Raw genomic sequence first — 12,547 nt, 5'->3', positions numbered from 1 at the left:
ACATGGCGTCGTCGTGCTCGTACATAAATATTGCTTCCCAAGTGTCTAGGATCATCCATGGGTTTTATTAGAAAATACATGTCTCTACGACAAGGGCCGCTTCCATTGTCACATTGAGTGCGTAACTGGATGCTCATATTCTTTTTCAGTTAGTTGGTTTTCGAGAAAATTTCCATTTAGTTTCTAGCGTAAAGCTGCAATTCCTACTTCCAAATTTGGATGGTTTCAACTTTCACTATTTGAACTTGCCGTGTTCCCTACCTTTTTTTAGGAGCCCTAACTTTTTTTAGAGGGGGGCCATGTTCCCCAAGTTTTCCTAAGTGAGAGGCTGGGCCTGAAAAGTGGCCACGTAGATGCCCTGTCTGGGCCCAAAGATGACCGGTACACGAAACATACTGGCCAAGGCCCATTTGGACGGCACACGAGAAAATCACTGGCTCCCTCCACACTGCGTCAAGGGTTTCCGGCGGCCGGCTCCTCCGCGCTCCGGCACCGCCTCGACAGCCTAGATCTCCCGTACCCCCAAGGCCCCAACCACTCTCCCTCCTCCACCTTGCTCGCGTCCGGCAGGGAAATGGCCTCGCCCTCGCCGCTGGTGGATTTCCCCCAGCACCTCCTGGAGGAGATCTTCCTCCGGCTGCCCGCTGCGGAGGACCTCGCCCGCGCCTCCGCCACCTGCGTCACCTTCCGCCGCCTCGTCACCGACCGACACTTCCTCCGCCGCTTCCGCCGCCTCCACCCCCCGCCATTCCTCGCCTTTTTCGACTCCCACAGGCTCCATCCCGCCCTTCCGCCCCACCCCTCCGCGCCCGCCGCACGGGCGCTCGCCCTCGCCGCCGACTTCTCTTTCTCTTTCGTCCCATCACCCCACTGCCGCCGGGCCGGCCGTTGGGCCGTTCAGGACATCCGCGACGGCCGCGTCCTCCTCCGCCACACCCCCTTCGCGGACCTCGCTGTGTGCGACCCCTTACACCGGCGATACATCCTGCTTCCCCCATTACCTGAAGACTTGGCCGCTTTGGTGGCGCACCCATACGTGGTATTCAACCCCTGGTGCCAGCCTTTCCTGGTCCCCCTCGATGAGGACGCCGCGACCACATTCCGAGTGATCTGGGTGGTACATTGTGAAACTATGGCCGCCGCCATTGTCTTCTCTTCGAGCACTGGACAGTGGCAAACCGCGGGCGATTTGACCAGATTGATCTCAGCGACTGGGTATACGCTTCTCAGGCGCCATTACGCTTACCACTGCTTCTACTGGGAACTCAACCCAATTAACAAGTTGCTCATGCTCGACACCGGGACCATGGAGTTCTCCTTTGCTGACCTCCCACCTGGAGAATGGGCTTTGAATATAGCCATTGTGGAGGCAGAAGGCAGGCTGGGCATGTTTGGTATCTTTCATGAAACTGCAGGTGATCTCTGTTATTACGTCAAGGGAAACAAAGGTGAGAGTTCTCAGTGGCAGATCGACAAGACAATCTCAATAGGTTCTGGGCACCGGCATTATATCAAAGCTGCATCCAAGAGGTACTTGCTCCTCGGAAAGTATGTAGTCCGGCGGAATGTATCACCATCGGTGAGTGATTCTACTAGCATTTTGCCACCTCTGGATATGCCAGGCGAGGAATGCATTTCAATAGATATCAAGACGCTGCAGCTTGAGAGGGTTTGTGTCAGATCTTTCGGGTTTGGTAGGTACGGAATGCACATATATACCAACTTCCCACCATCGTTGCTGTCTGCACCAACAATATGAAGTGGTAAACTTTCTATTGCATTCTGGTTATGTCCTTCCCTTCATAGTTACCAGTACCACACAATTTGTCTAATGCTCAATAGTTCATTTATCTTGTGCTTGTGGGAAATCTAATCAAGCACAAGAACAGAATTGTGATTGTTGTTTTGTTTGTTCCAATCGCCTTCTGGAGAGAATCTGACAAGAGAAAAGAAGTTTCACATAGTTATGCATCCACTGTTATTTTCAACATTTGAAGAAATAAAACTGTTACTCCCTCCGATCCAATTAATTCACGCAGCCTCTATACAATGTAAAATGCGTCAATTAATTCGGATCGGAGGGAGTATTGTAGCCTGTAGGCCTCATGAAATCATGAACATGCTAGATCACAACAATTACTTTCGAGGAACGCTTTTCAGGGACTCGAGGTGTAGAAGGAATACTAGTATTAACCCAGTTTACCTTTTGTGTATTTCACCTACCTCACGAAAATCATTTCATTCAACCGCAGCTCATCTTGTCTGCTTTTTATCCTTTGTAAGTATATAAGGAGATAGAAAAGCTTACTCTTGGTCATATTCACGTCTATGATTTTATCTTCAATGTTGTTTCGAAATAAATCTGACATAGCAGTAACAATTCAAGCGCACAAACTGTTTGATTTGAATCTGCCTCATAAGATTGGTTATATGTGGGGTTCCCAGTTTTTCTTTCTATTTCCTTCTAAGATAGTTAGAACAATATTATTTGCCTCTTTCCAAGTCTCACAGGCATGCCAAATATAAGCATCAATTTGTGTAGCAAGCTAGAGGGCACACCACAGACACACAGTTTGTCGATTGCAGCTGCCAAGAGACCTTGATTTTTTTAACTTCAAAGATAAGTTAGAAGTTTTTTTTAAGTGACTGAAGTTAGAAGTTTGTTAGACTACTAGGTAATATGGAGAGTCGTGTAAGGCTGAAAAATAAATCTATCTCTTTTGCATGATCGAAGTTCTCCCGAACTCATATATTTATGCTTATATGCCTCTGCCTGGCTATATATTCTAACTTGCATTGCAAACCACTGTGCTAAACACATAAAAGTGAGTGTTTACAGTTACATCTTTCAAATTCAGTTGAGATCAATATTACCAATGGGACACAAATGATGTTCTGCTTCTGTCTATGTAATGCCTCCTTATTCTAAAACTGCCGCCTAATCTTGAATCCATGTTAAACCATGTAATCAGCATTAATAAGTTACGCATCAGTTTCTTCCTCCTAATCCACGTTAGACCACAACATCATTAATAAGTTATGCAGCGGAACTTCTTATGCAGGGCTCCCTTAAACATGTAAACAGAGGCTATTAAAAATATTTATTAAGCCTATAAGGCTATAACATGTGAACCGAGGCAATTTACTTATACATGGGCTTAAGCAGCAAGTTGACATGCCATTTGGCGTGGTGGTACTACACACAGAAACAAATAGCTGGCAGTTGCTAATTTGTGGAAGTTGCGCACACAAATGGCAGTTCTGAATCCGATGAGTAATTAACATGTGTTTTTTTTTTTTGGCGGGTGACATGACTACTTAAATAGACAACTCTACAAATACTATAAATATTTTGATTCTCTGCCAGTAGAGAACACAACAAGCCACTCTTCCATCCCCGACAAACACACGCAGTGTCACTACCACTGAACAACAAACCGACAAGCAGCCAGCATGAAGTGGTAAGATACTAATGATGCCTTCCTGTGCACCCAGTCTTGGCGCGGTCCCTGATCAAAAGCCAATACTAGATTTCCATATTAGGTACTTGCAATGATGCCACGAAGTTTGAATCATGCATGACTGGATGCTGCAAGTTGTGAAATCTCAATCAATGAAATCAAAATTCTGATATAAGCCTAACCCACATCTATAAAGTGAAGAAGAATTAATTCAGTTTATCTAAAAAGCACCAATAACAAAGCTACTCAGAGTCCATTTTTTGTGGGCATATCAAGATGTGGTCTCTGGCATGCAGCCTCATTGCTTATGTTCATGTCAAGATTCCAATCTTTTAGGAACTAATATATGCAGTCATTTTTGAAAGCCTACAAAAAATTGTTTAAGCCAAGTGATAGATTAGATCAGTACTTCTGAAATAGACAAACTATTCAATTCTACTTTTAGTCACACCAGCTTTAGCAGTGGTTTGTACTCTCAAAGAATTATTAGGCAATTAGTTTCCAGATTCCAAATGCTTCCACATCTATGCAATGAAGAATAATTAATCCATTTTATAAAAATATCAAGCAATTGACTCAAACAGAATCCATTTTGGTGGGCATGCCAGGCTATGGTTATTGCCTTGCAGCCTTATGTTCATGTCAAACTTGTCTTCATGAACTAACATATGAAATCTGTTGTGGAAGCATACAAGAAAACGTAACTTCTTTATTCGACCAACTATTCAATTCTACATCTAATCACAGCAGCTTTATAAGTTTCCAAATTTTAAATGCTTCCACATATATGCAATGAAGAATAAAATATCCCATTTTACAAAGTAAAATCAAGCACTCAGTCATATGGAATCCATTTTTATGGGGCATGTCGGTCAATGTTTACTGTCCCTTTCTTATGCTCATGTCAAATTTCTTATCTCTATGAACTACTCCCTCCGTCCCAAAATAAGTGTCGCTGATTTAGCTGATTTAGACTAAATCAGCGACACTTATTCTAGAACGGAGGGAGTAATATATAAAGTCCAATGCGAAAGCCTACAAAAAATTCTTGAAGCAAAAGAAATTTATGTTTAGAAAATTGAGTTTGTCAATGTGGAAATTCATCTTCAGTTAAATAGAAATAAGTGTCTTGCCCAACCAAATGACCAGTAGAAAAACAGACACAGAAAAGCAGCAGGTTCAGTTTGAAATAGGGCAAGCTATTGCATGATTTTTGCCTACTGAGTTATTTATGACAAGTGCATCTACAGCTAACTAAATATCCCGATTTCCTACGAAATAACATTAAATTTACTAACCAAAAATTCATGCGCAACTAGCATTCAGCCAAGCATTAATAGCAAGCTTTTCTAGAAACAGAGGTAGTTTTAAGTAATATTTCCCAGAAGAGATGCAGGTTTTTATTTCTGTTATTTCCTCCCAGTTTCTTTCATTTTACATTGTGTGGTAATAAGTTATGTTTTGTTTACTAATCAGGAAAGCATCTGTTAGTTCAGTTGATTCACACTGTCAAATTAATCCACTGCTGTACTTCATCTCCACGAATCTGCAGCAACATTGGAATACGACAAATACGTGTGTCAGAGCTTCCAGAGTAATTTGCAAATTCTGTATTGAATTTGCCTATGCTTATTTAGCACTAATTATTTGCAGACAATGGGCAAAATTTACGACAATTGAACCTGCTGCACATGGCGCTTACGTAAACCCAGCTCTTAATGCGTGTTTCACTAACACAAAGCCACAAACCACCACCCTTTATAAATATAGCATCCGTGAAATTAGTGTTGTAAGGCCACCTCGAGGAGAGATTTCTTTCGTTGTACCGCTAAAACTAGCTGGCCGGCCATCCAGGTAGAAAAAGTATACCCTGCTAGATACTTGCGGTAATTAATTCATAAAGCCTTCGATCAAAATGAGCATCTAGGAGCGAAGCGAAGCACGGGCCTGTGATTAGTCTGTTCGATTCTGCTCTGAAGTGCTACTTAATTTGTGCAACCTGAGCTGAATGTTTTTCTTCTGTGTCGTCTGATTGATTCTCGTCCTGTTTGTGCAGAGCCAATCGACGAAGTCATAGTTAGACGAGCATTTCGTCCTCGGAACCCCAAGCTGAATGTGGCGCTGTGATTTGACAGTTGCAAGGTCAGGGTGCTAGCATGGCTACAAATTAAGAAGCTTTATCGCTGTGGAGGCATGAATACCGATTGATATGTTGATGGATTGATACCTTATGGCGTGTGACTTTGCCATGGACCTGATGGATTGATACCTTATGGCATGTGACTTTGCCATGGACCGTTCGTTATGAATTCATTATAGTACTGTTTATTGTACTCCATTTGATATAGAATTTCTTGACGCCCGGTTTGTTGGATCATGGAATTGATCCGTATATCCCTGCCGGCTGCTGCAGCCAATGGATGAGTGAAAAATCCTATGTAAACCCTGTCTACACGGAAATCAGTTTCTGAGCTCGGGCTCAGCTGATCCCGATATCTTAGCCGCCAGATTGCTTGGGGATGTGCGCCCTTTGCTGTATTTCTTCACGGTATTCTCCCAGAAATAGGATCGATGGACGACGCATTGATTGTAACGGGCGAAGCACTGTGCGTCCGGACCAGAAGCACGCCGCACGGCTCAGCCTCCCTTCTGAGCCCACCTGAGCCGTCTAACGCCGACAGCTGTACAAACGGCCACCAGACATCCCCGCCGTAAATGCATCTACCAGCTCTTGATTTACCAGCACATCCCTCCCCCGAACACACTCTTGATTTACCTTAAATCGAATATGTTACAAGCGCATACTTCTTTTTAACTAGTATGTCTCGATGATTACAGAATCCAATGTGAAAGTGGTAAACCATTGTATGGAAGGGAACTTCAGAGAGCGTGCCCATTCCAAGTTTTTATTTGTGGGATCTGTATATATATGGGGTGTGCTACGCGTCCGCTAAGATCAGCCGGGTCACGAGCCGTCGGATTTACCGCATCACACTGCCGAACGTGCCTTCGTCCTGCAACACAGGTTTTGTTGCGGAATTATTTCTGCTAACTGGCTTTCGTGCTTTGGTGAGTCGCCCGAGATCTTTTCGATGACCGAACGGTTAGGCAACACTAGGGCGCCTGGGTCAAAATTCCGCTTACCAAACAAGATGTCGAGAGGCGAACTCTGTAATTCCCCTCCTGCATGTCTTGTTGCGGAATTATTTTTGCAACATAGGTCTTGTTGCAGATTTTTTTGCAACATCGGTTTTTTGTATTTTTTTGCAGCTGAGGTTTTATTGTAATTTTTTTTACAACTGAGGTCTTGTTGTAGAAATAATTTGCAAGAGAAGTTTTGTTGTAAAACGTAGACCCGTCATAGAGTATTGCAACACTGCATATGTTTTGAAAGCATAGCTCCTGTTGCAAAAGCGAGTTTCTTGAAGGATGGTATGCGGGACGTGTGTCATGCAGGGAAGGTGACGGACGCGGCCCAGTTATCTGCCGGTTGAGGATAAGTGTTTCCCTATACCGTGAAAGACGTAGGAAAGGCCCCTGCTGTCATTCTGAGTATATTAACATTACTATGAACTTCATCACATAACTATCACATAAAAATGAATTTTTGTGAGCATGGAAAATACAGTTTTCATGTATAACACTGTAAAACTTAAATATCACATAAAAATGAATTTTGTAAGCATGGAACATACAGGTTTTTTTGGAAGGGAAAATACACTTTTCAAACTGGCGTTCTAACAGTTTTTTTTAAGAAATTGGCGCTCTAGTAGTTTGTGTGTGTGTTTTTTTTAGCAAAAGCTCTAGCAGTTCTTTGATTTTTTTTGCTAAAGTGAACAAAAAGAATTGGCACGACGGTCGGCCGAGTATGGGCCCGAAAGCTGGCCCGTTACACATTCTGGTCGTTCAAGGCCTGTGGTGGCAGCCCAAAAAGATCGCTCAACTCCAGCAGCTGAGAGCAGCACACAACACTCTGCCTCAAAGAAAAAAAAGCGCACACAAGACTCGCATCGAGGATTTCCGGCGGCCGGCGCTTCCCTTTCCACAGTCCACGCCAATGACGACCCGCAAGAAAATCCACTCACCTCTGCCTGAGATCCCCGGCCGGACTAAGATCCAGTGCCTTTATCAAGTGAAGTCACGCTGCAATTTTACCCTGCTAATCTTCATCCAATTCACATCCTACGGTTCAGATCACACAAGAGAAAAGGCTCTTAACACTTAGCAGTTTTCAGGATAGCAGCAAACATTAATAAGCTGCAAACAACGATGCAATGGCACTTGAACTCAGTTTTATTTGAACAGATTGAAACCCAAAAAATAAAGAACTGCAGATACTCATGAGCAGACTATAAAACAAAATTTGGTTTGGTTATACATTAGTGTATTATGCAATCAAAGTGGAATAAATCAATTGCAGTTGACACTAAATCCAGTAGAACTTGATATTAAAAGGCTGCAGCGCATAATGTCCGAATGCTACAGCAATAAGTGTCAATGTTGAGTAATCATCTACACAAAAGCGCTAAGTGTTGAGAGCCTTTCCCCTTGTGTGATCTGGACCGTAGGATGTGGATTGGATGGAGATTAGAAGGGTAAAGTTGCAGCGTGCCTTCACTGGATCTCAGTCCTCCCCGGCCACCTCTTGGCGGAGATTTTCATCCGGCTGCTCGACCCAGAAGACCTCGCCCGCGCCTCCGCCGCCTGCGTTACCTTTCGCCGCGTCGTCACCGACGGCTCGTTCCTCCGCCGATTCCGCCGCCTCCACCCACCACCAGTCCTCGGCTTTCTCTGCCTCGGCGGGTTCCACCCCGCTCAGCCGCCTCACACCTCCGCGCCCGCCGCCCGCGCGCTCGCCCTGGCCGCTGACTTCTCCTTTTCGTTCTTGCCTTCGCGCCGCCGATGGGCCGTCCAGGACATCCGCGACGGCCGCGTCCTCCTCGTCGGCAAGCAAAACATGATGGCTGAAGGGCCCTCGATCTCGATGTTCCCGGAGCTCGTGGTGTGCGACCCCTTGCACCGGCGGTACATCCTGCTTCCCCCACTGCCCGATGGCCTAGTGGCATCGGTGGAGAGGCAAGATGACGAATTTTTAGGGTGGTCTTGCGAGCCCAGCCTCATTCCACTCAGCGATGAGGAGGCTGCCCTGGTGGAAGAGACGACGTTCAGAGTGATCTGGTCGGCATCTTGCAAAACCAATATGGCCGTGTTTGTCTTCTCTTCGACCACTGGGCAATGGCGAGCTACTGCATCCCAGACCTGGAGTGATCTGGTTATTGACAGGCAGCCTTTGTATTTTATCAGGCGCCATTTGGTGGGCGGCTGCGTCTACTGGGTCTTGCCGATGAACAATACGGATTTGCTTGTGCTTGACACCAGAACTATGGAGTTTTCCATTGCTGACCTCCCACCTGGACAATGGAACCGGCAAGATATAGCTATTGTGGATGCAGGGGAAGGCAGGCTTGGGATGCTTAGTACAGGTTATGGAAATGCAAATGGTGAATCTTATCTCTGTTATACCATTAGGCAAAACAAAGGCGAGAGCTTCGGCGAGTGGCAGATGGAGAAAATCTCACTAGGTTCTTGGTATCGGTATCGTATTGTAGGTGGAACAGAGAAGTACTTGATCCTACTAAGGATAGAAACCCCGAAGTACTTATCGCTTAGCCCACCAATCATGGAATTTTGCAAACTGGATGTCCGGACAATGCAGGTTGAGAGGATGTGTGCGGAATCTTCCGGGTTTTCCGGTTCTAAAGTGTGCCTATATGCCGACTTCCCACCATCGCTGTTGTCTTCACCGACAGTATGAAGAGGTAAACTTTCTATTGTATCCTTTTCTATTGCAGTTGGTTGTTCTTGTTTGCATGATTTAGTAGTAGTTATTTATCTTGTGCTTGTGGAAAAGCTAATCAAGCAAATGTACTAATTGTGATTCGTTGTCTTGTTTGTTTGTTTGTTTGTTTGTTTGTTCTGTTTGTGCAAAATGCCGTTTTTAGAGAATGAACCAGGCAGGAGAAAGGATCTTTCATATCGCTTATGCATCCACTATTATGTTAGTCCTCATGAAATCAACAATTATTTTGAAGGAATATTGTATGGTCAAGGTGTAGAAGGATTGATATAGATCCAATTTACCTATTGAGTATTTCAGTAACCTAAGGAAAATTCATTCCATTCAAGAACGGCTAATAAATAAGTAAGCAATGAGGCAGGAGAGTCATGTTCACATCTACGGTTTTATCTTCGACGTTGTTTCAAAGTTAATATGATTAACTCACTGCTCTATATAGCTTGTTCTCACAAGTTGTTTGATTTGAATCAGTCTCATAAGATCCGTTACAGACGGGGTGCTATTTCTTTTCTTTCCTTTAAAAGATAGTTGGAACGCTGACCTTGTTTTAAGCAAGATAGAAGTTCGTTAAGCCTGTTTATTTATGTTTAGTTGCATCTGCCAGACTATTATTCCAGCTTGGGTTGCATGTTACGGCCCTAAACGCATAAAAGTGAGTGTTTGCAGTCAGTTACATATATCAAATTCAGTTGAGGACAATATTTCCAATGGGACAGAACGATATTCTGCTTCTGCCTGTAATACTATATGCTGTAGCTCCCTTTTTGCAGTCAGTTACATATATCAAATTCAGTTGAGAACAATATTGCTAGTGGGACAGAAACGAGTGTTTGCAGTTCATAGTCGCATGCTTCAAATTCAGTTGAGAACAATATTGCCAATGTTGTTCTGCTTCTGCCCATGTGATACTATGTATACTATAGCCCCTTATGATCTGTTCCACTTTGCTCATATATAAACTATTGAATCTGTAAAATCTGAACTGAAAGTGTATCTTTATCTGCTGATTGATTCTTGTCTTGCTTGCACAGAGTCGATCAATGGAGGCATAGTCAGTCAGATTAGCATCCTCGTCCTCAGAACTCCGAGCGGTTGCAATTTCGGCAGCATGGACCCCGCGTAGATGTGATGGCCTTGCCTGGAAAAAGACATGATTTAATCTCAGTGGACTCACTATCCCCAGTGCTTATGGCTCATTGTTATATATGTTGTTGTTCCTGTGTAGTATGTTACATGGATCATGTGGTTACTCCCTGCTGAAACTAAGAACGTGACACTGGCATTCAATCAACAGCAGTGTGGGCAGCGTTTGCGAGGTCAGGGTGCCAATATGGCTTATTACAGTTTAAGAGGCATTTTTCGCAATGACAGTGAGAGAGGTTTCTATTTTCTTTCTTTTGTTTCCCTGGCTGTTTCTACTTTTCTGTTCTCCCCTCCTGCCAGCGTGACTCACAAAAATGAGATGATGGTGGTGTTGGCTGGTTTACTGTCTGTTTGTAGTTTGGTTGTCGTAGTTCAGTTCAGTTTAAGAAGCTTTTGTCGCAACCACAGTGAGAGGGGTTTCTATTTTCTTTATTTTGTTTCCGTGGCTGTTTCTGCTTTTCTTTTGGTAGTTTGGTTGTTGTAGTTCAGTTCTGGGGTTGCCCACGGGTCATGCTACAGCCAAACCCTGTGTTATTTTATTGTGTTCCGAATCCCATACAAATGTTGCACTACGGATGGAGTCCTATCGGACCACAGCATGCCAACCGTGCTAGACGTAGCATGACTACAACTCTGTTTCGTGTCCACCAAGAAAGAGAGTTGTTTGTCCCTTTATATAGTACCAACTAGTCATAGAATAGATGAGAGAGAGATCCACCAGATTACCACGTAGAGGGTTTGTCCTCTCGTGTAATGTAATACTCCTCCCAATTATAGTGATACGCCGCCGTGCGTTCCGTGGTTTTCTTCCGCAAGGGTTTCCACGTGAAAATCCGTGTCTCTCGTGTCTCGTTTTATTTCGTTATTATCTAACACCCTGGCCCAGTTGCCCAGGATTAAGGACGGCAATGGGTCGGGTTCGGCTCGGGTTGAACAATATTAAATCCATATCCAAGTCCATGAAGACATTATGTGCCCATCCATGAAAAAATCCATGGGCGAAAAACAATGTCCATGTCCAAACCCGATGAAAATCCATCGGGTATGGATATCCATCGGGTTTTCTCAACAGATATAGAAAATACATAGCACAATTGCACAAGATACACATAAGCACTCAAATTTTGACAAAACAACATAACACAAGTGCACAACATCAAATCATCTATTAGATTCTAACAAAATTACTTTGAAAAGTGCTAACCACAACAGGGCCTTGAGAAGCTATTGGTCTATACATGCGAAAAAATAGAGTCTCTCTGCTTCTCCACGCACGCACGGGAACGACGGCATGTATAGCCCGCTGACTCAGCTCTATTATACTTGCTCTAAGTAGTGGTGAGGGCTGGCGGCGCCGACGGCTATTCCTATGGCTACGGGAGGAGCAAGTCGAGGAGACGGGGGGCGCTGCTTAACGACGGCTGGTTGTTTAACGAGGAGATACAGGAATGAGCCAGTTAAGAAAAAGAATGTGAAGCGGCGCTGGGGTAAATTACGGTTGGGAGGGATTATGCAATTCATTTATCATTTCTATAAAAAAAATTAGAAGGTGGGATATTGTGGATCATTGAATTTTGCCCCATGTCATACTATCGGGTCGGGTTCGGGTATATCCACGGATACATAATTATATCCATGCCCTACCCATGAATAATCGGGTCAGGTTCGGATGCTACCCATGGACGTACAAATGTACCCAAACCCTACCCATTCGGGTCGGGTATCCGCGGGTATCCATGTCCGTGGATAAAATTGCCATCCTTACCCAGGATCATAGATTCGGTTTGTTTGTTTCAGAAATGGATTTGAGAGCGATGCTCCTTTTATCAAAAAAGAAAGAAAAGAAATGACAGTTAGAGGGTTGTGAGTTGTGACAGGGGTCGCTGGTGCATGGTTAGCCGGCCTTATCTCTGTTCTGTATTTCCTGTGTAGCATTGTTATACACATGGACATGGTGCTGACGACTTGACGTGGGGCACCGAGAACGTGCAGGTTAACCAATGTGATTAGTTTAGCTAGATAGTACTCCCAAGGTGGAGGAATTAAAGCAGGATTGTTTTTACCTCAAAATAACCTCTTTATTCAT

The 12,547-nt window shown here is 44.2% G+C and overlaps 2 protein-coding genes across 2 annotated transcripts; both read left to right on the top strand.

Moving 5' to 3' along the window:
- Nucleotides 1-425: 425 nt before the first annotated feature.
- On the top strand, nt 426-5,819 carry LOC109774916 (uncharacterized). Its single transcript, XM_020333675.4, has 2 exons — nt 426-1,763; nt 5,518-5,819. The coding sequence occupies exon 1, from the start codon at nt 575-577 to the stop codon at nt 1,757-1,759; it is 1,185 nt and encodes a 394-aa protein (XP_020189264.1). The 5' UTR covers nt 426-574; the 3' UTR covers nt 1,760-1,763; nt 5,518-5,819.
- Nucleotides 5,820-6,032: 213 nt separating this feature from the next.
- Nucleotides 6,033-10,709, top strand: LOC109774913 (uncharacterized). The gene is made up of 3 exons (XM_040396089.2): nt 6,033-6,144; nt 8,090-9,280; nt 10,350-10,709. Exons 1-2 carry the CDS (start codon nt 6,033-6,035, stop codon nt 9,274-9,276), a joined length of 1,299 nt encoding a protein of 432 aa, XP_040252023.1. The 3' UTR covers nt 9,277-9,280; nt 10,350-10,709.
- The last annotated feature ends 1,838 nt before the right edge of the window (nt 10,710-12,547 follow it).

Source organism: Aegilops tauschii, chromosome 7 (assembly GCF_002575655.3).
Source record: "Aegilops tauschii subsp. strangulata cultivar AL8/78 chromosome 7, Aet v6.0, whole genome shotgun sequence".
Lineage (NCBI taxonomy): Eukaryota > Viridiplantae > Streptophyta > Magnoliopsida > Poales > Poaceae > Aegilops > Aegilops tauschii.
The sequence above is the reverse complement of the archived record's forward strand: the minus strand, read 5'-3'. Positions and strand labels throughout refer to the sequence as shown.